Genomic DNA, 24,143 nt, shown 5'->3' with positions numbered 1-24,143 from the left:
CTGTACTAAATTTTACAGCTCAAGGCATCTTTCATGGGGGTGCTTGGCAGATGGTAAAAATGCACAGCAAGTGAGAAGGTTAGCTTTAGGCTGGTGTATGTTAGCTGTGACAATTTCATGCCTGTGGGATTGGGGGGGCACCTTCTGGGAAAACAGTTGCATTTTAGGAAACTGGTCACAATCATTATTGTCTACCCTGATATGAACCATGCCAGCAAAATCTGACAACACTGTGTGCTCAATATAACAGCAAAATATTCAATGTTAGAAACAACCACCACACGGTTGGGCAAATAAATATCCCGACACCCCAATTTCCAGTCCTTTTAACCCCTTTTTATTAACTTGGAGTCACAAATATGACCAAAGTGATCATCAAAAACTATGCAATGAACAACACACAAGTTTTTTAGCCGGTTTCCTAAAATTGTGAAGATTTAGTGTGCATATCAAACTTCCTCCAATACCTCCCAGCACCTCCATCCACCTGTGGATGATTGTCATTGGGTTACTCATTCTCTAGCCATTTGCCAGGTATACTGATCATCTCCAAATGGATTTTTCCCAATACCACTGGTCAATGTTCTTGCACTAAAAAACCAGGTGTCTGTGCTGCACAGTCAGTATGAAATCGGATAAAATATTGTGTATCTTTAGTGGATATATCTTTTTATGTCTTTTATAAAGTAAAGCCGTCCTACAATATTGGCTACAGCTGCAAAACAAACTTCCAAAGACGCTAGGAATATGAGTTAGCTATAAATTGCTAGATACCATCAACCAGTGATTTCAGTTAATTGTTAATTGCTAGATACCATCAACCAGTTCAGTTCATTTAATTGTGTTGTTTCTATACTCCTATATGGAAATTATTATTTCGCTTGTAATAGGGCCTATAGGAAAGTTCTAAAAATAAAAATTGCGACCAGGTAGGTATTGCAGAAGGGAAAGGTGATGTCCTTTCTGCAATAAAATAACCTGCCTGATCTCAGTTTTTTAACTAATCTTACCAGTCCCTGTTTGGTGAGGGCGCTGCCATTTCTTTTTAAATACTCTCCCTGGTTCTGACCTTTGGCCAGCTTGGTTGGCTGGGCCAAGATGACATAAGATGACATAACTCCGGTGCATGCGCAATATTCAGTCCAGTGCATCCTGATGCATGCACAGCTCAGTGTGTTGTTGGTGTGTGTGTGTTTTTTCAGTGATTAGGTAGGTAAGTATGTTTTATTGCCAAAGGGATATCATCTATCCCTTTCTGCAGAAAAAGATCTGCCTAATCTCTTATTTTTAAAGTTTCTGCTTTAACTAAACTCTTGTCAGCACCATAAAAGTACCCTCAAACTTCCCTTTTCTACTTCTGTGTGTCTTTTTTTTTTTTTTTTATAATCTTGACCCTTCACTATATATTCCCTCTTCTTAACTTACTTCTGTGTCGTTATGACAGAGGCTGCAAAATGTGGAGTGCAATAGTTCTGCCAGTCTCTGTGCGTAGTGACCAATTAGAAGCAGGGGGTGTCAGTGCAGGGAAGACGGGGACAGATCTCTCTACTGCACCCACAATCACCCTGCCTATCTCTAGTGTCATACATAGTGCTCCTACTCTGCAGGCATGTTGTATATTATAGTGTGTAGGCAACCACTTATCCCAGCCATTTACTGAAATCAGAGCAATTCTCTCTGTGCTAAAACTGGGCTCTGAGCAAACCTAAACCCTGCTCCATATCTCCCTCCTTCTGTTTGGCCAAGCCGTTTATCTCAAATCTTTATTAGCTCCTCTCTACCACTGCTAATGGCATAATACATCACAAACCTCAGCTCCTTTGTACTGTGTTTCTATAGAGGAGGTACAACCCTGTAGTACCATAACCCATTGCAGTGCTTTCTGACTCCTCTGTGTGATGATAAATACCGTATCATCACAACAGGAGACTTGAGCAAGTAAAAGAGAGGATTTCTCAACCAATAGCACTGTATTTGCACATTGGCACTCCAGGACAAGGCATTTGCATGCATGATAAGATAGAAAGCAAATAGATGAAGGATGGGGGGGGCAGAACAGCAGAAGAGTAAAGCTAGGTACACACTTCCAATAATTATTGTTAGAAAATGAACGATTACGACCGATCAACGATTATGCATGATTATATTTGAACAATCGTATTGTGCACAATTCTGTACATGCTGTAACAATACGATCGTTAAAATATAATCCACCAATAGTGTGCACACGCTAGATACGATCGTTTAAATGATGCAGGAAGTGACATGTAAAGGAAAAGTGTATTGCAGAAACGTGCACGATCACTGAAGGAGTTCAAAAAAAAAAGGTGAGGGTGGAGCTCAACTTTAATATTTTCTTACCGGGACCTGATATTCCCTGACTTAATAGGCGACCCATAAGGACACCTTGTAGTTTGCTCAAGAAGCACAAGTGTTGCTACCAGTGTTATTTGAGGATAGTGGCGGTTCTTGGCTCTAGGTACACTTGTTTGAAGAAGAACAGATATTTCAAAACCCACCATTCTCAGTGAGGTATTTGCCCATGTTGGACCAGTTGTACCCATACGCCTAACCCCAAGACTATACATCAGCTGTTGGGTAGTCTATATTATAGAAGAATAAAGAACAATTTAAGCATCTAAATTTACCTTCATGATGCGTCAGCTTTTGGCCCAGTTCTGCCAGCCGTACAATGTGAACAAAATTTACTGATGATTGGTGACTCAGCATCCAAATCCAGCCGGAGGAATAGAAAAGAAGACCTTGATGTGCTACAGCAAACCAGAATCAGCCGAGGACTACCAATAATGGGAACAAACGAGGGTCAAAGCCAGCACAAAAGACACAAGTAGGAGGCAAATATTTGTATAACGAGAACCCAGCAAACAGCTTGCGTAAGGCAGAAAAGGCCACTGCGCTGTACTGCCGCTGATTAATAGGAGAATAAAAGGCAGCTCTGAATCAATAGGTAAAAGCAGAACACAAAGGTCAGACTTATTTTCAAAGAAAAGGGACTCCAAGGAAAAAAAAAGTAGATGTCAAACTCAATTTAAAGTGAATCTGACCTGAGCAGTAAAAGCTGTTTAACACCGGCCAGTTTGGTAATTAGCTAAAACGCTGTAACCACAGAGTGTGTTAGCCTTCAGATTCAGCTGATAAAGCTCTGGTGTGAATGTCAACATTTTAAAAACGTATCTGCTCTGAGCCTTGTTGAGTAATTTGGATACGGCGATATTCACATAAAAAGGACCTTCAACTCCAAGGGATACAGGAGCTTTTATCAAATACCGGTACTTGCTTTTGGGACAAAATAATATCCTTGTATTGGTCATTTTTATTTACATTACACAACTATCCACAAAACACCCCTGCCAAGAACACTATGGGGTCTGTTTATAAAGCAGTGAATCTGACATTCAGTGAAACATTCCCTGGTGGAGAATCTTCCAGGTCCATGTGTTTCAATGGTGGTAATTGCTTCTCCAGCAGAGCATGTGGCATTTCAGATTCATGGCTTTATAAATAGACCCTTAAATGAAATAAACTACCTACCTTAAAAAGTATAAAGAAAAATAAAGAAAAGATTGACATAATTTTCAAACAAATTTCTGTAAGTTTTTGTTTCAGCCAAAGTTCACAGATGACAAAATCATTTTGGCCAAATTCACTTGGCTCATCCTTTGTTGGAACTCGTTGGTTAGTCTATTTAGTATAGGGGAACATTCATCAGAACAAGTATATGGTATACTTGTATACTTGTGTATGTATACTTGGTATATTTTTACATTCTGTTTTCACCTTTTTTTTTTTAAATATCATTTTTATTGAAGGCAAGACAAAAGAAAACAAATACAGTAAAAAAGAATACAGTGCAAATAAGACATACCGTACAATCAAGTACAAAATACAAAAGAGAAGAGACAGGATGTATAAGGCCACAAAAAGACCCTAACATAAATAACGTTACCGCAGATATGAAATACATCCCGAAATATTGTCTTTGCCCCTTAATTTTTTAATATTTATAAAAGTGACCAAATACACATAGAAAGATTAGAAAAATACCCACATAACCAGGGGACAAAACCAAGTCCCAAAAACCAAGGTATACCCTTGAACAATTGGTGGACTGTTCTCTCCGCCTTCCCAGAAATCGCCTTACAAAATAGAACATAAAAGAAAATAGGATTTTTAGATTTCTCCCCCCTCAGGAAACCATGCGCCCTTATATCAAACAGATCTCTAATAAGTCACTCCTATAGCTTTCATGTCATACCAGATCGTATGGTGAGAGGTTTCTATAATATCATGCAGCTGAGGTGGAGATAAGGAATGCTGTAAGTATTGCATCCACGTTGCAAAAAACTTTTGTGGGTGAGTGTCTAAGTGTTTGGTGGCTTCAGTTTTGTCTACATTCTGTTTTCATCATGGAAATATTAATACTAAGACCGCACAATACACTAAAATTTGAAATAGAGGATGCCATTGCAACAGCAACAAAAAGTGCAAAATGGAATTTGTGAGCCTATTTGATATATAGGAAATAGGAAAATAGGATCAAATAGGATCAAATATATATATATATATATATATATATATATATATATGTGTTGGAGCTAAATGGTGCAGTCACCATATGTCTGCGTCTGTACACTTAGCTGTCCTCCTAAACAATCTCTTACACTATAATTGTAGACCTAAATACTATCTTCCTGTTCACTTAGCATTCCACTTAGCATTTCCCCTAAGGGCTACAAAGAAATGTTTCACAGCCACCCTAAATAGACTGACATGGTTATCTCATGACTATCACATGGCAGGGTATAAATAAATTCAAGGTTTTAAAGTGAACCTGTGCTTCCTGTGGCTATAGGAAAATCAATGTAAACTGTCTAAGGAAGATACCTGCAGGTCATAGGACACCAGGTGAGATTTCTACAGAATAGTCCTCGATCCAAAATTAGCTCCGGCTGCTTTGTGAACCTGGGATTATTACTATAATGGGGAACCTCTCTAGCCAATGGTGAGGCTCAAAAATTAGGACCATGAAAATTACTTTTATAGGAGTGTGTAAAGAACAAAGAGAGAGTTAAATATTTTAGAGAATGGATGCACCCCCTAACGCTGTTTGATTTTTAAATACAAAGAAGCAGACAAAAAGCCTGCAGTCAGTACTGTGCTTTCTTATTTTACAGACAAAAATGCTCTTACAGTGCATGGTGGCTCAGTGGTTAGCACTATGACCTTTGCAGCGCTGAGTCTGAAACTCAGCCAGGACACTATCTGCATGGAGTTTGCAGGTTCTCCCCGTGATTGTGTGGGTTTTCCTCCGGCTGCTCTGCTTTCCTCCCACATTCCAAAAAATGCAGTTAGCTTAATTGGCTTCCCCCTCAAAAAACTGTCCTTAGACTGTGATAATGACATATGACTATGGTAGGGATATTGGATTGAGGGGCAGTTAGTAACATGACTATGAACTTTGTACAGCACTGCATATTATGTTGGTGCTATATAAATAATAATGCAATGTCCTTGTTGTGTTTAGCATTAAAATGCAATTACTTCTAAGTGAAATATTTTAATTCACCTTAATTTGATTCTCAGTTGAAATGGAAGCCAATGAAGAGAACTACAAAGAGATGCAGCAGAAGAAAAGAGGTGGGAAGGATGGATGAATCGGGCTGCCGCATTCATAATTATCCAGTATGTATATAGCACCAATATATTATCCCTTTTATTGCTGCAAGTAAAAATGTATACTTGGATCATTTCCTAGGACTTAGTGCTTGTCCTCCTTACACCAAAGCTGGTTTCCCCAGGGAACAAATTGGTTTTCTCTACAAGGAACCAGAGAGCTAGCACATTCCATAAATCATCTGATTTATTCCAAGCTCGGAGTCCAGTCCTCCACCAATTTATTCCCACTTCTCCTGAAGGTAATGCCAATCGGGCAACCAATATTTTTAATGGCTGCCCTCATATTTTTTCAATACAACGATCTTGCAGTTACCAGTCCAGATAGATACTTCTTTGGATTTGGATAAAGTGGAAAAGGACATTATTGCTGTTGCCGTTTTATTTGTCTATGGCCAGTTGTGAGATTTTCCTACATTTCCTGTTCCATTGAACCCACAAGCAGCCAGGAAAGCAGCGAAACCTTAACAAGAGGTTTTACCATTCCATCCTATAAAAACATAGGAAGCTATTTATAATAGAACAGCTGAAAATATTGAAATTTTTACTGAAAAGAGATGATGATTGCCATATTGCCATATTTATCTAGTTCATCAGTCACAATGGAAATTAATAGGTGTTTGATTCTCAAATGGAATATTTGATCAACAGCTGAAGCTATGGTTTTAAAAAGGAGCAATTAAAACAAAAGAAGTGTAAAACAATCATTTATCACCACTGCATACTCTTTAATAATTTTATGATTACAAGATAAAAAAAAGCTATAAATAAGTTTTGGCTGTATTTATCAATTCTGTTCTCTTAAAACTTTAACACATGTACTGTATCTGTGAACATCATTAAAATGTTTTCTATAAAACCCAACAGGTAATCTGCAGTTGTTTGCCCTGTAAAGTATTTTGTTCAAACAAGAAAATTACAACACTGTGGGATTACATTGCATTGCCTTAGGGAAAGTATATACGCCAGCCAGGTTACCAGCAAGTGCTAACTAGTAATCTATGGAATGTAAAGAACATTTGTGACTTGTAAGAAATGTTACATTGTTTTCCTGAATATTTCAGCTCATCCTATAACTTTCTGAGATGGAGAAAATTATGTTTTTAGAATTTACTTCCCCCACCTCCTAGATTGTAAGCTCTTCGGGGCAGGGTCCTCTCCTCCTGTGTCACTGTCTGTCATTTGCAATCTCTATTTAATGTACAGTGCTGCTTAATATGTTGGCGCTATATAAATCCTATTTATTAATAATAATAATAATAATAATAATAATTGATAGAAAAACAAATGCTGCTGCCACAACCAAAGAAGCCCAAGGAGGTCAATTTACTAAGGAAGCTCCAGGAACCTCACAACGTAAATAGAATTCCATTTCAACTGTCAAATCTTGCAAAAAAAAAAAAAATACAGTTTACTTGATTTATTCACATGGTTTGCTGTATAGATGAGTAGTAAATCAATCATGTGCAGTTCACTGAATTTTGACACATGGTCGGCTATCAGGCCAGTAAGTCTACTAGACTGTAAGCTCTTCGGGGCAGGGTCCTCTCCTCCTATATCACTGTCTGTATTAGTCAGTCATTTGCAATCCCTATTTATTGTACAGCGCTGCGTAATATGTTGGCGCTATATAAATCCTGTTTATTATTAATAACAATAATAATAATAATATTAATAAAGGCTATGTATACATGTCAGATGATTATCATCTGATTCTCGTTTCAGGTCTAGTATCAGACTAGACTCTGACGTGTGTACAGCAGCTGTCTGACGTTGTTTATGGATCTGTCCACGATGAACGACTGCAATGCAAGTGAAGGGGGAGAGAGAGCACAGCTGGGTGCCGCTCGCTCGTTCTCCCCCTCCCCTCTCCATAGAGCAGAATAATGCCATATGTTCATCGTTCGATCATGCATCTTTAAGTCTTTTGTCGTTGGAAAGGATTGTGAAAGATCCTTTCCAACAACAAATATCTAATGTCTGTATGTAGCCTAAGAATACTTATTGCACCTGTCCCCTTTTGCAATAAGGACCTGCCTGATGTCGAATCCACTTTAATGGGTTATCTTGTAGATTGTAAGCTCGGATCAGGGTCCTCCCCTCCTCCTGTGTCGTTGTCTGTATCTATCTGTCTTTTTCAACCCCTATTTAATGTACAGCGCTGCGTAATATGTTGGTGCTATATAAGTCCTGTTTATTAATAACAATATTCATGTTCAAGGAATTCTTCCTTAACGTTAAACACATTGAAAGGGGCAATATCATACGTTAATACTCCAATAAATGTGATCGTCACAACCCTTTAATGATTTGTAATATATATTGACCATATCCAGCACAATGGTCCTTTGTACAGAGCTGCAACAAGAACATTTCTGGAAGGAGTTTCCATAGAGGGGTGGGCCTGTCTGCATTAAGGATAAACAGTGCAGAAGTCTGTCCTTCGTCTGAAGCAAATTGGTTCTGGAAAAGCTCCTACACACTAACATTTACTATCTCATCTCTGCTCTCTCTCCGCCAAGAAAAATAACAGAATTAGGATTACAAATTCCCTCAGCTACCCTGAAACTGCACAGTGCAGACATTACTCATTTTTATAGCTACCAAGACACCAGAAACCCGCAAACCCAACCAAAATCAAATTCTGCATAATGGCCAACTGTTACCCATTTCCAGGGACAGTCCTGAGCTTTGATAGCCTGTCCTGGAAATAAGCCAGTTATTAAACTTCAAAGAAACTCACCAATGATCACTTCTTTACAAAACATTAAATGTTTCTATCTGTTGGGGGGGAAAAATGTGCTAGGTATTTCTCCCATCGTCCATCTCAAACTGACATTTCTGCAGTTCAATCCAATAAATAAATAACATATAAACATACATTAAAAATATTATTAACATCATGGGGGAAACTTTGCACATCAGCCCCCTTTCAAAAAAAATATTCCATGATAAAAATATGAATCAGTTCAGAAAATATTGCATGAAAAAAGTGTGACATGCTGTGGTCCTTGAGTTGCCAGTGTTTTAATTGTAATAATATTATAATTATTTTATTGTATTTTTTATACTATATATATATATATATATATATATATATATATGAATATATATAAAAATACAATACTTATATGTTAAAGCGGACCTAATCTCCAAACTTTTACTTTACATAAAAAGGTGGACAACCCTTTTATATAATGTAACATTTATATTTATTTTTTTCAACTGCAACACCCTTTTTTAAAAAAAAATAAGGTGCAGCAGCGCCCCTTTCTGTCTTGATCACCGCATGGGAGCACAGATCAGCCGGGGATACCTACGTCAGGCATCCCGGGAGGCTCTTGGCTGCTCTTTTCTTTTGAGAGCCCTTTCTTTATTGGCAGAAAAAAAAATTGCCAATCTCACATATGCGCAGTAAGATCGGCAATCGTTTCCCACATCTTGCGCCTGCGCAGTGCGAGATCGGGTGGCGTATGAAGAAGAACCCGGAGGAAGGAGATGGCACCACCTGGTGCTTCAAGGTTGAAGAAGGATACTGGGACGTCGTGGACCGCAAAGAAACCTCCTTATGAATCGACAGATCTGCAGGATTAAGTGTTTTTTTTAATTCTGATTTTAGTTCTGCTTTAATATGATTATTTATAAATTATGCTTAGATCCCTAGATGAAGGGCTCTATTTATAAAACCAGGAAGCGTTGTCCCTTCTGCAATAGCCACCTGATCACTTCGGGGAACTGTCAAAACAATTGCGCATCTCAGCGTGGCTTCCCAGAAATCCTAGCTTGCCCTGCATTTGCCGGGACTGAATGAACTAATGGTATGTCACCCCAACCATTCCAGATGGCTGGAGATCATGTCAAGGAAGAGAGGAAAGAAGAAGAATGGCGGTGCCCTGTGAAGGAGCGGGCAAAGGTGCTACTAGATTGTAAGCTCTTTAGGGCAGGGTCCTCTCCTCCTGTATCACTGTATGTATTAGTCTGTCATTTGCAACCCTTATTTAATTTACAGCACTGCGTAATATGTTGGCGCTATATAAATCATGTTTATTATTTATAATAATAATATTAATAAAAGGTGAGTTTTCCCTGGCCAAAACATCATCTGCACCAAGTTTGTATATCATTTATGTGTTAGCGTGGATTTCCCCATGGCACTTAAAAAGCAGTTAATTTAACTGGCTCCCCCTTTCAGACTGTTACTGACATATGACTATGGTAGTGGAATTAGATTATGAGCCCTCCAAGGGACAGTCAGATGTCTATAAACTTTTTACAGCACTGCGTAATATGTTGGCGCTACATAAATATAAAATAATATTAATTAAACTTGATTAAACCCTAACCAGTCACATACATAAGGAATATGATTTAAATCCTTTATATAGAGCTCAAATACACATCTTTGTTTCCCGGTCATTGCTCCCCACACTTCTCTCCCTTCACTGCATCTGTTGCATTTTCTATAAATGATCAGAAATCTAAAATAAGTATGTAAAGGCTGCTGCAGATGTTTAGGCAGCGTGCACACGTAGATATTTGTCATCTTTCTTAAAAGTTTCCAGCAGCAAAAGACAGACGATTGAACGAGCGCTGTACACACAGCTCCATGGAGAGGGGTGGAGGGGGAATGAGCGAGCGGCACCCCACTGTGCTCTTCTCTATTGAACATTATAGCGGTCATTCTCCACCAGAACCGCTGTACACATCAGATCTCCAGAGATCATATTGGACCACAATCATCTCACGTGTGTACATAACCTAAAACCTGGGTGCAGAGATTCGGCTTGTGATATAAAAAAACCTGACAGGTGATTCCAATCTCCAAAAAACTGAAAACCCCAATTTCTAGTGGGCTGATTTACCAAATTGTGGTAGTTATGGCTTCTGTTAGACCCTCCCCATAGGGTGACATTACCTTGTGGTCCCGACGCCTCTAAATCGACCTGGAAATTGTGTCTTGTCAGCAGAATAGGAAGCAGGCGGCGGATTACATATAGATTGTAGGTTGGAGGCTGCTCACATCCTTTCTAGAAGCTCCCCACCCCCAGACAGGAAACATCAGTGCAGTTATAGGAGATGTTTTTCTAACTGGACTGCAGAGGTTAATGAACGTACTCCATGCTGCCATGACACTCTGGCACAGTTATATTCCTGTCCATCTGCTGACCTTAACAACTGGCTGCTGCCTTATCTATGGAAAGCACATGTGTGAAAATATCCTGAAATAAAAATACAACAGGAATATGAGAAGAGAGCAGCAGAAATATGCAGAATAAAGCAACATTAAAGTTACATTACCAGGAAATGTTATACCTTTAAAATAACTTTCAGGGTAGAAAGTTTTAAAAAAAACTGAAGTTTTAGTTTGAATGATTTTCATTTGTACTAAAACAAAGAGTGCAAAATATTGCAACCGCATCGCCCTTTGCAGTCACATTTTTTGACACATAGGATGTCTCCCGCTTGTGTTTAAATAGATCTAACACATGCAACAAAGATGTACAAGCCCTAAACAAACATTGTGGTTACACCGTTTGTTACTGCATGCGGTTTGTGATAATATTCCTGATCATGTGTACAAAATGTCTGTGCGATATTTATACATCCGGCTCATTCAAAATTATTATCCATGAAACTCTTCCATCAACACAACTGGGAAATGTATCTTACCACAAGAACAGAAATGTAATATCGTGCTATTTAAGAATCTTTACATGTGGTGCTGCATTGGTTTTCTTTTTAGAATAAGGCACTTCCTGTCCTAGGGTGACAACGCTCACCCTGTACAGATTTGTAAAGAAACAGTGTTATTATTATTAATATTATTTTTAATAAACAGGATTTATATAGCGCCAACATATTACGCAGCGCTGTACATTAAATAGGGGTTGCAAACAATAGACAGATACAGACAGTGACACAAGACGAGGGGAGGACCCTGCTCCCAAGAGCTTACAATCTAGGAGGTGTGGGAAGTCTCACACAAAAAGGAGGGGTCACCCTAGACGTCTTATACCCAATTTGTATTGTAGAATTCTATATTATGGGGCGTAAAATACACACAGAGAACTGGGAAATGCAAAAGGTCTTTAAAAAGCTCCTTCCCCCTACCTGGCCATCACTTCTTCATGCAGATGGCATTGATACCCAGAACTTCCAGGTATGGAAAGCATGACGGTGCTTAGGTCTACCAGCCAATCACTAACGGAGGGAGGAAGTATTGATAGAGCGCTAGCACGGTATGTCGGTGGAGAAGGGGCAGGGTGGTCCTCTTTTGCGCATTTTGCCCATAACAGTGTTTCTTTAAAATTGATGGAAGATAAGTACTTTTTGCATCATGGAAAACAACAGTTGTTTAGTTATCTATATGTGATATGAAGCTTTACAAACTTCCCCTTCACTTTTTTGTATTGTATTTGTGGATTGGTCATCAGAGGCAGATCAGGCTATTAAAATGAACTCATCAATAAATGTTCAGATGCAATCCCATTATCCAATCACTAACATTAGTGGACTAGACCTGCACTGTGAGCAGTAAAGAATAATTAAAGGAGGAAGCAGAACCTGCATACGTAACGACTAAATATAGAGCGCCTCCTATTCATACGTAATATACCCAGAAACAAGGATTTCATAACCTTAACTCCTATGACTATGTACATCAAGCTGAGTTCCTCTACCCACTTAGGGAATCTATTGCCTTTTGATTGATTGGTCACACCAGGACAAATACGTTGGTGTACAAGTCATGTCAATTTACCTCCATCACGTTATACAATTTCACTCTTTTCTTTTTTTCTGTCCCATGCATATGATGGATGGAAGGAGAATATTTTAGTTGCGTTGTAATCAGTCAGCTTCTGAATAATGCCGCCCCTAATGCAACACTGAACCACAGCTAATTGTTTTATTATAATGCTGATATCATGTCATAGAGACCGGTATTGATGATGTAGAAGAACCACCAGAATCTAATTATTTAAAGGGAACCTGTCATAAAAAATATTCTAGTTCTTGAAATTGCTTGGCGGTCCTGTTCATCCCATTATAGTATACAAATATGAAACACTGACTGTATGATTTGCAAACTTATTTCAGCTACTAAGGCTCACTATTAGACTGGTGGTGGAAACAGTTTGGCGTTCCCAGGCAAGAAGCAGAATTAAACTGCGCTGTAGGTTAACACACTGGCACATACTTGCTTTTGTTGTGGTACCGTTCTTCTTCCAGAACAGGAAAAGCAATAGAGCAGGCAAAAGCAGCTTGTCACTTTCAATTCACTGCAACTGCCATTCAGGTTGGTTGAGAGTATTTGAAAATGTGGGTAAACCTGTAGCAGACCTCCTCAGTCAATTGTAAGTCTTAATGAGGACCTATCATGACATTTTTAACATTATATAAAAAGGTAGCCATTTCTTTTATATAATGAAAGGAAACATTTTTAAAAACAATGTTTTAGTGTGGTCTCCTCCCCTTTTATTTTTACTGCCGCAGTGGTAAAGACTGAAGGGGAAACCTGCAGCCTCCTGGAATACTCACATCACATATCCCATGAGGCTTTGTGCTGCTCCCTATGTGCATCGGGTTTTCCCTGTAAAAAGCCAGAATGGCGTAGGACTTGCTGGGCTTGGTTTGTGGACGGATCATGGGCTTTTCACCAGTAAAGGTAAGTGGTATTTTTTTTGGTGAAGGTTCTGTTTAAACCACCCTGGTGGTATTCCTGAATGTGGCTAGGGGTTTATTTTCAGTACCAAAAGCGATAACCCTGAGCCACACCCAGGGTGGAATTGCAAAGGAGTTTTTAAGTCTTACCTGGTCCCCACGTGCTTGCGGTGTCCTCCAGAGATGCCCGGCATTTGCTTCCCCTGACGATGCCAGCTGGGTGTAAATGTTGGGGGTTGGGGAACACAGATGCCATCCGGGTCGGGCATGCGGCTGGGGGGGGGGGCCGTGCGGCTGGGAGGATATTAAGTATTTTTAAATGTACTGTTTTGACATTTATAAATACTTATTATTCCGACCACCAGGGAGAATAAACTTTGGCAGTAGATTTGGATGCTAGCTAGTTACAAGCATTTGCAGTGGTAGCAGTGACCCCATCTTTTCCTTTAAGGCTGGGGGAAAGAGAACCTTGGGCTGTGGATCATTAGGTGATTCTACTGCAAGAACAGAAGATTTATCTCATGTTGTCATCCCATCTTGATCTCAGTGCATTCCCACGCACCTACCATCCATGGGTATGGCACCGTATCCACCTGACACCATTCTCATGTGCAAATGTAGGCCAACAGGGCCATATGTGATCCTACAGCAATAAAGCAAACGTAACAAAAGGATAGCGCCAACTCATCAAGGTAAGGCAAAAAATAACTATATTCTAGTACTGAGTAATATGAATAGTAAATCACCCACAATGACCAAATTTAAGCTGTACACTTAGCAAAATAAATGATCACTTCAGAAGCATAGTAAAAGTGAAAGCAATGCTAGCTGACTTTGCAAAGCAAAGTATTAATATTATTGTTATTATTATTATGATTATTATCAATAAACAGTATATATATATAGCGCCAACAAATTACTTAGTGATTTTCAAGAAACAGCAGAGCTTCATCTTCTAAGCTAAGAAATATCCCTTGCATATCGATATTTGTCTTTGCTATATAAACAGCCTGAACTCCTTTAGTAAACCAACCGCATGAAACCTAAAATAATATAAAAGTAAAAATATAAAGCTAAATGGAGGTCCTTTGTTCAAGTGCATTGTGGGGCTACCCAGAATCATTTCATCATTAAGAAGTAGAAGAATGGAAGCTGGAAATGAGATGTCTAGCAGCTGACTAGCAGCCATAAGTACTGGCACTAAAGTGCTGTATAGGACTTTTAAGCCTAACAAAAGCTGACACAAGTTAATATTGAAAATTAGTATCGCAATAATGAAATATTAATAAAGGCTGCAGAATATGAAATGCATTGGTTTTGACTCCACGCTCCACCCTGATGCCTTATGGCATGCGGACATCACGGTTATATCATTTTGCATGTAGGAAGGGGAGAGCTACAAAATATCTCCTGAGGAAGCAGACTGGGTTTCAGCGAAACGTGTAGGGAATACTTTTTTGACTAGTACACACTGAAATGGTTTTTAATTATTGTATTTTTTTTTAAGAAAATAGAAAAGAAATGTTTTTATTTTAAATGTATGTTTTTATTAAATTCGCAAAAATTGTTATTATGATGCACTCTTTATATATCACTGCCTGAAAGTCTGAAAAAGTTTGTTTTAGTTCAATATCATGCTGATTGTAATGTCTGATGAACCTTTTAAATATGATCATGAAAACCACATTCCAGTTAACTAATGTAGAATAATCTCTGTCCAAGACCCCAAATGATAATCTTGCAGCAATAAGACACATTTGTTGATACAATCATTAGTATAGTTTTATTTTTTTCTTGGCAAGTTAAACATTTTTGCATAAATAGAGATATATATTACCTGAACTATTATTATTTATATAATTCTATGTACAGCAAGTACAGGGCACAGCAGAAAATGGGGCATCACAGTTTTGTTAAACTTTCATTGTCACATGGTGCAAGATTGTTACACGTGGTATTCTGTTCCACAAATCGTAAAACATTTCTAGGCTGCAGAAAAATGAAGCCCTCTCCAGGCAATGTTGTAAGCTTAGAACCTTCATTGTGTTCTTATGGTCTTTTTGTGCTCTTCCAGCAAAGATTCCCTTCAAGGTATGAAAGGGTGTCAGAAGGAAGAAGGTAAAAGAAAGGTAAGACAGATAGTAAAACAAACCTTTATACTATCCATACCTTACCAGTACCTATGGCACCTTGCTAGAGGGTACCTGCCCAATGATAATAACAAAATAAAAACAAATACACAAGTTTTTTGTCCCGTACTGTGTGCATTGATAACCTCAATAAAACCAAAAAGTTCTAAACTTTCCCTATTCTAGCCAAAATGTATAAAAAAATAGAGGAGTTTGGTCATTTTTATGAGATTTTTATTGTAATTTGTATAGAGAATTATTAGTCGGGGTGTGTTTTAACCTTTTTCAGGATGGGGGGTGAACCTGGAATACAGGCACGTGTGCCCTATGCATAATTATTACCAAAACTCATTTTGCTCCTGTCACCCACCATTATTTTGTCTTTATTTTTTCAGGTTTTAATTAAATACAACTGTACCAGAAATCTGGCACTGTCTGCTACATTTTCCATAATATAAAGTAAAATAGAGAAACTAGAACTTCCCAACTAGAGTGCCCAAAAAGGCAAGCAGATGGCAATGGCTAGCCTTTTATATATATCCACTGGTTTCCCTGCAGCTAATCTCTATCCCGTTAGTAAATTAGCATGACTGAATGGGGGTAGCCACCTTGGTTGAGGATAGCAGCCTCACTTCCCCATATCAGAACTGCTCCCTGTAGATATGGTGACTGGTGCAGGAAAATTTAGGAAGCAGCAGGATCAGTGAAGGAAGCACAGATTCATAGAATGAATGAATTATATGCAGGGGGATCCTTGCACTGCATGTCCACATTAACAACTTCCTCTCCACCAAGCAAAATAAATCTCACTCCACATGTCCTAAACAAGCCGATAGGAGGCCATTAAAGATCTCACACTGCATATATAAAGCTGGTAAAACAGGAGTGGTAAAAAGGCATTGCAATTTTTAAGAAGAATTCAAGACAAAGGTAATATATTAGGGTACTGAATGGGCACAATAAACATTTCACAATGGTGACCATAACAGCAAATCTCCACTTTTAAGGTTCAAGTCTATATTAAATGGATGGGAACCCAGATAAAGGAAGCGTATAAAACTAGTATGTGTGCCTAAACAAGCCAAAAATTAAATACTAAAACATTTGTGCTTACCCTTTAATCATTTGGCACTGGCAAATAAAGTATAACTTGGCTCTTTAAATGAAATTTCTTCATACATAAAATAAAATATCTGATTGTATTTATGTGTAAAACATTCTAAATAACACAATACAAGTTCTCCAATGGTTCCTTTTAAAACTCCTTTATCAAAGTCCTTATTTTAAGAGTCCGTCTGCACAAACTAGTATTTTAGTTCTGGGTAAACTCTGTTTCTAAAAAAAATCAGGTAGACATGACCGAAGTGAGGAAATTTAACAAATACAACCTACTTGGGTTTCCCTTGATAGATATCAACTCAAGGGCTGTATACCAAGCAGTAATTCCCTTTAAGGAGCAAGCAACAGAGAAACCCTGGAAAGTGTAAGTTTTACCTCTTTGTATTTTTCAATGTTTGTGATCACCAAATAGGTAACATTGATGTATTGTGGACATGGTATAGAACAATGGTCGCCAACCTTTTGAGACCTACGAACCACTAAATTTACGGGCTTCAGACTGCACATGCTCAAGGAGCCGTGTGTCACTTAAAGGGGAAGAAACTTCCCCCATAGTAACGTCATGATACCAGAATCTGCCCACTCGCCCACCCCCCTGAGCCTGCGATCCATATGGGGGACGTGGTCCAAAGCTGTGGACCATCAAAATTTTTTCGCAGACCACTGGTTGGTGGTCCTCTGTACGCTGAATTTTGGGCACACTCGAGGCAGTGCAAGTTTTCAAACCTGCCTAAATGCATCACTGCCTAACCCGAATATTGCAATAATAACCAATCAGAAATCACAACTCGTTGGTCTTACCAATCAGCCTTTAGGCCACTGTTTTGGCTCACCTACAAGCATACTGGATTCCTTTGGGGTACAGCTGGAAATAAATTATTTTGTTGCAGATTCATATCAGCATCAAAGCGTTTTCACAAAACTGAAAAAGCTTTTATATTATATGGCAACCCAAAATAAAATTTTAATTTTCTAGTTTTGGATAGTGTGGGAGAAAATAAAAACATCTGTTCACTGTTATCTGGGGCTTCTGGGAAAGATTCACTCTGCTATCTGGTCACTATCTGCAACTGGTACACAAATAATCCACTAAAAAAGCATTTTTCTTTATGTTGGTGCTGCTATTAAAGAGTTTCCTTCACTTCCTGCCTGGTAAAATATTTCCAACAGAACAGGAAATAAGGATAAATTTCTCCAACGGAGCCTTGGACAGCAGAAAAACATGATTATTAATCTAATTCTTCCACAAAATATAAAGTGACTGTATGCAATATTTGGCTACAGCAATAGTTGAAAGTCTTCTAAACCTAATAGTTAGGAGGGGAATGCTGTAAACACCCCTTGTCAATGTTATATGCTTTGCCCTACTGTAATGACCTTGTTGGCTGAAATGCTTGGCCAAATGGAATAAAATTGAATTTCCTGACCTGCTTTATAGGAAATTTAAAATGTTACAGGAGAGACACAAGAAAAGTGGATGTGTGATAATAGCAGTGACAGGCTGCATCATATACATCATTTTTGGGAATTTTTGGTATTTTTTTGCCTTATCAGAGATCTGGCCCTGCAGGTGGTAATGCAGGTAAAACATATGAAACAGGAAATGTTGGAACACGGTGAAACACCTATTTGCTGTACAGTACATACCAATATGGGTGAAATTCTAGCTTCCTTTAGGTACCTACCTACGGGTAATCTTGCCTATTGCAGCCATTACAGATTGCCGAAAAAATGCCATTTGTAGATATGACTGTGCCCTGTCCATAAAGTATAGAGCTTTTCTACTCTAGAGAGAGTATCAGCACTTTGCCTTCTTTTATTCCTGCTGTAAATGTAGACACAACTGCCCCTGGTTGTGTGCTGTATAGATTGTACTTTTGCAGCTAAGCTGACACAATGTTAGGATTATATCTGTAAAAATGACACAAAGCTATATGCATTACAAGGCACAGCACAAGCATAAAATGCATGTCTATTACCCCTTTTATCTCTCACATTACACAGTTTGGAGAGTCACAGATTTGGCGATGATGGGGTGGTCCCTTGATTAGTAAAAGGCCATTGACCAGGACAGTCTAAGCAGTTGGAATTGGACCTTTTGCCATATTTCTGCCATCCGCTCTTATACTATCAGGCCAATGATTGGTCCATATAAAGGAACGATGGCCAACGTTATATACAAACAAATCAGTACTTTTTATAGGACGACCTCAACTTCTTAAAATGTCTTATTTTGGCTCATGTTATCTCCTTGAGATTGTGCTTCTTAATCAGTTAAAATGTGCACAAAGGATGCAGGGAAAACTCCTCTTCTATGCAGCTGACCATCGATGTAGCCACTCTAGAAAGAATAAAGGAAAGAATTAGGAACTGATAAAGTACACTTCATAGCAGTTCTTTTAATGAAATAAAAATAACAAATGAAATATCATCTAGTTTAATTTAGATTTACAATTACTTTTAAAACCTTATGTGTATCTCTAATGCCATACTTACTGTATCTTTCCCATGCCAAAAGCTACTATACCAAATCCAGCTTGGTAGAATAGTCTCCCAATCCAATCCATAGGACCATTTTGTTATAGATGTCACTGCTGTTTCAAGGTCTTTATGGAATGAGTTATTGTATGGAAACTTAAAGCTCACATACTCACCCACCAATTGCCGTCCTCTTCTTCTGTGACTACAATAATCTCTCCTATGCTAAACGTGAGCTCATCTTCTCTATCAGCTGTGCAGTCAAACAAAGCCTTCACCCGTCTGAGTCGTGGTTTACTCTTTAAAAGATAACGAGAAACAGAATTTAAGATATTTTAACATGGGTCTATAGTTCTTTTTAATCAATTTTATTATTATAAAATATGATTAGGTACATTCATATATATTCTCTTGGAGATTACATTGAGTTCATTGTTTTACATGTGTCATATTTTCTTATATTTACATGATGATTTTTTTAATAGAAGCCTATATATTGTATTTTATTTCCCCTTTTATCTTTGTTCCAGTTCATGCCTAAAATTGTAATGGATTTTAAAAACAATCCTGTATTGATGCCGCTCTCTTAAGTCAGTGTTTTTTAACCAGGGTTCCTCCAAAGGTTGCATGGGCTTCCTTGAGCAATGAGCAATTTTGAGATCTCTCAGGTCACTTTAAAAAATACCAATGAACTTTTTGGCTATTTGTAAGGGTGACATTCTTCTCACTGGCAGCAACGTAGGAGGTATTCTTCCTACTGACCACCATTGACATGATAATCTACTGTGAGTTGTGGATATAGTAAATACTGGAGGGGTTTAATAATAACCTGAAAGTCATTTCAAATGATTCCAAAGTATTAAAAAGTTCCAGAAACGTTGCTCTAGCCCTCAAAGGACAGACTTGTGGTCTATACCTGTCCTAATCACACTCCAGTATTAATCATTGGCATTACCACTACTCACAGGCCCATTCCACACACAAATCACAGACAAATGTCAGCAACGTTACACTAAATGGTATACCCTATGTGCGAGGAATACCCATTCAGTCCAATGTAGAGCATTTGGGTAGATTGACTACATGGCATTGGCTTTCCTATACCCAGACGTACCGGAATTTATAGAAGGTGGTGGCAATGGTTGGAACAATGGTGGAGGCTAAAAATGCCTAAAATACAGTAGAACCCAAGTTTTGATAAAAAACAATACAGAAAGTTAAAGTCACTGATTGGTTTGGTTCTTTATCATTGTTCACCAGAACAGGTATCAAGTAACCACCTCCAAAGCAATAAAAATGACACTAATGGAAGGAGTTCTAGAGATTTCAAAATCAATAATTGTAAAAAACAATATTGTCTGCAAACAATTACATAACAGTAATAAGTTCCTATAAACATGTTATCAATCACTATAAAAGCTAGAAACCGGTAACTCACCAGACTCATCCTCCGTGGCATTGGCTGAGGAGGCTCCTGCGTGGGTGTTGGCACACGATACAATTCCTGTACAGATGATGCTGGAGAAGTGCTAGGCTGGGCAGATCTTTGGTTTCCTGCTTTTGTATATCCTTCTGTTCTATAGTCAACTAAGAAAAGAAGATCGATAGCAAACCACTAAAAGATCACATCACCATGACCATTTCTTAAAATATTGCCAATTTCTAAATACCGGCTCCAGTGCTCTTCCTAAATCACTCCAGTGCTACCAGTCCTCCATGAAAATTATTTATCTTATTCTGCCCATTTCTTGTGATTCTAGACTGTCATTTGCCACAATGTGCAGGCTGGACTCAACGTACTCCATATAGAGGGTTTTTTAAAATACAAAATACTGGATGGCCTGGGGTTGAAGTTATTTTAAATGCTGGAGTTTAAACAATTGAATATACTCTTTGGTAAAGCTCTAGCTCTTTAAAATTGAATGTCTAAAAGTAGACACCACAAGATGAATGCTTTTAGTTTCCCTTTATTACTGGGGCCTAACTTTGCATGCCTTTACGGCTAATCCCTGCAAACACCATTCCTGTATCTAATGACACTGCCACAATGGCCTCTAAGGGCATCCTTGGTGGAGAGTGGGGTAGTAGCTGGTAGGTATGAGAAACATATAATTGGGCTTATAAACCACCAAACCTAGCCATCAGCTACACAACAACTCATTGCTGGGAAAATTGCTAAGGAATTTTACCTGGCTGGGGGATATTGGGGTATATGATAAAATACCTTTTGGTGGGACTTCTGGAACTTCATGAAGACTGCTAAGCTTTGGAGATCCAATGCTGTATATATGGAAACAAAAACAATCACTTTAAATAAATCCGATCATAAGAGTGATATAAATATAATTATATAAAGACTTGTAATTCTGATATCCTTGTAAAAATACTAATGGCCAGATGGTTCTCGCCATCAAAACTTTCCAAGTCTCTGGCCTGAAACCAGCATGAAGTCAGAACTTTATAACCTGCATTTGTGTTCCTGGTTTACAATTGAATGATGAAGTCAAGGATTAATAAAACAATTAGGCAGTAAGCATTTTCAGTTGGGAAGGTCATCATTGGCAACCTACATCATTTTCGTTAAGTCAGTCCAAAGCTAATACACAAACTAGTCAACTTTGGATGGGCACTGGCAAGTTCAGTGCCCTTTAAATAAAAAAAAAAAAAAATTGGTATATCATAACCTTGATTTCTTTCTATTTATCTTCCCCACTTCTTCAGGAGTAGTCAAGGGAAAGAAGAGCGGAGAACTTATCACACCTTCAGAAAACAAAGCACCAACCTTGGTCTCCTGGATATAACTTCCGACTGCAGATATTTGGAGGGCGATGTACAGCAGGATCCATAATCTATCAAATGAACACAATATTAGACTTACATTCAAAAAGTTCCAAGATGAAAAGTAAATAAAGTACAAAAACTGTAAACAGATATTCACACCATTTAGTGTGAGTTAGTTAGTATGTTAGTTACAGTGAATAGTCTTGGGTTAAAAAACAAACAGCACATTATTATCAGATTAAAAATATAATTTACAAAGCAACAAATGTCAAATTATCTATGTAAAAATAGATCTTACAGGACCACTTAAAGAAAATGTATTTGCAAGTGGGGGAGCTAAGGAAAAAACACAAACACAAACACACGTGCTCTATGACATCCATCTACCTTAAACCTTTATGGTAATTGGGTGTACACTGGTGAACTAAACCAGATACAATCATATTAACTCAGAGATATTCATTAGGAAATCAAAATACTTGCCCTTTTATTCTTCCAACTTAACTATTAGTCTTCTATACTTAACATAAATCAATACTACTGGGGGACCAAGACACCCTTATAACGGCTTTGGTCCAAACTGGTGGACCTACCGACTTAAATCAAGACAGCTCATTGAAAATTACACAAAGGATACAGGATATGAACAAGCCATGTCTTTCCAGATCTGATTATTAGCTGAATGACCTTTTTGAAAGACTTTCCTTTGGTTCTACCCATAAATTAGGTTGGGAAGCTGCCAGCTCATACAGATATAATGTGCTCCTCACCATCCACATCTGTTCCATAAGACTCAAACTTGTACATTTGCTGTGGCCCTGCTGCTGTTCTCATTGCTGGAAAGAAAACTGTACCTGAGGATCAATGCAATGATATTTATGCTTCTGAATTATTCATTCTGTGTATCTGTTCTTTATTAAGTCTTCAGTTAGTGTTGGATTATTCTTTAACCACCTATCGGACCACCAGCCATCAGGAGGCCTCTAACAAGATGGTCTGCTTCACACAAAGTAGTAATGGGGAAAGACTAGTCATTGTAGTATTACTTATTACTAGTCATTCATTTTATGTTCACCATTTTTGGGCACAGCTTGCACAATTTAGGTCTTTTTTAACAGGAGTTGGTTGCCTATTCTTCCACCACGCTGCCAAATATTATGTTGAGACAAACATCTGTCCTAATTGCATTTATTAAAATAATGTACCTGTTCTGACTTACATACAAATTCAACCTAAGAAAAATCCTACAGTTCCTATCTCGTATATAACCCCAGGGACTATCTGTAGTAGTGGAAGTATAGCGTTGTCAGGTACTGGATTATTTGGGGTATTTTTGCAGGGCGTATCCTTAAAGTTTTAAAATTGCTTTTATATTTTTACAAGCTAGCTCATATTTTTGTTACTGCACTAAATATAGATTTGTAGATTAGCTATGGGTATGACTCAGCCTAAATGCCTAACAGTTGTAGATACAAGTGGACCGTGTTATGGAACGATGAACGTGCACATGTAATGTCCAAAGAACATCTCTTGCTTTCCCAGTACAATGAGAAGCCATTCTGATTGGCTGATATTGCCAACAAAAACAGCTCTTTGATCAGACACTTATAATTGATTTTATGAATAAAATATTTTAATTCTTTATGAGAGCTGTTTAAAAGCAAAAACTGGGGAGTTGCCCAAGGTAGTGAAGTTTTTTTCCAAGTTGTTACTGTGGACTGTTTATCAAAAATAATACAGAGGCTATTAAAAAAAATATCTAGAATGGAGACTCAGTCAAAATAGTTTTACTATTTTGCTGGACACAGTGTAGTGTTTCAGTGGGATATGCCTGTTTGTAGGATTGTAGGATCATACTACTGTATGGCTTGTACTATTCTATTACTGACCACAGGCTCTTCAGATTATATCACTGCCCCCACAGGCACCACAGATCCTTATACTGCCCCCACGGGCACCCCAGATTATACCACAGCCCCCACAGACACCCCAGATCCTAACACTGCCCCCATAGACACCCCAGATCCTAACACTGCCCCCACAGACACCCCAGATCCTAACACTGCCCCCCCCACAGACACCCCAGATCCTAACACTGCCCCCATAGACACCCCAGATCCTAACACTGCCCCCACAGACACCCCAGATCCTAACACTGCCCCCACAGGCACCACAGATCCTAACACTGTCCCCAAAAGCACCCCAGATCATAATACTGCCCTCACAAGCATCCCAGATTACAACTCTGCCCCCACAGACACCCCAGATCATAACACTGCC

At 38.4% G+C, this 24,143-nt stretch overlaps 2 protein-coding genes and 1 long non-coding RNA gene across 5 annotated transcripts in view; 1 reads left to right on the top strand and 2 right to left on the bottom strand.

The window, feature by feature from the left end:
- LOC140325680 (CMP-N-acetylneuraminate-beta-galactosamide-alpha-2,3-sialyltransferase 2-like) overlaps window positions 1–10,751 on the bottom strand; it is a 46,007-nt gene extending 35,256 nt beyond the window's left edge. For both annotated transcript variants that reach the window (XM_072403650.1, XM_072403653.1), the window contains exon 1: window positions 10,610–10,751. The gene's annotated coding sequence lies outside the window, so the exon portion shown is untranslated. The remainder of the gene's footprint in view (window positions 1–10,609) is intronic.
- Window positions 10,752–12,986: 2,235 nt separating this feature from the next.
- Window positions 12,987–22,188, top strand: LOC140325679 (uncharacterized). The gene is made up of 3 exons (XR_011919715.1): window positions 12,987–13,049; window positions 13,189–13,360; window positions 21,804–22,188. It is a non-coding gene; the product is annotated as an uncharacterized lncRNA (long non-coding RNA).
- The window catches only part of LOC140325678 (arf-GAP with SH3 domain, ANK repeat and PH domain-containing protein 1-like), a 121,924-nt gene continuing 112,893 nt past the window's right edge, over window positions 15,113–24,143 (bottom strand). For both annotated transcript variants that reach the window (XM_072403648.1, XM_072403647.1), the window contains 5 exons: window positions 21,865–21,931; window positions 21,307–21,362; window positions 20,521–20,669; window positions 19,259–19,381; window positions 15,113–18,945 (listed from right to left, as the gene is read on the bottom strand). In XM_072403648.1, the coding sequence (XP_072259749.1) occupies window positions 18,871–18,945; window positions 19,259–19,381; window positions 20,521–20,669; window positions 21,307–21,362; window positions 21,865–21,931 (470 nt within the window). In that variant the 3' untranslated portion in view covers window positions 15,113–18,870. The remainder of the gene's footprint in view (window positions 18,946–19,258; window positions 19,382–20,520; window positions 20,670–21,306; window positions 21,363–21,864; window positions 21,932–24,143) is intronic.

Source organism: Pyxicephalus adspersus, chromosome 3, assembly GCF_032062135.1.
Source record: "Pyxicephalus adspersus chromosome 3, UCB_Pads_2.0, whole genome shotgun sequence".
NCBI lineage: Eukaryota > Metazoa > Chordata > Amphibia > Anura > Pyxicephalidae > Pyxicephalus > Pyxicephalus adspersus.
This window is presented reverse-complemented; position numbering and strand designations above follow the sequence as displayed.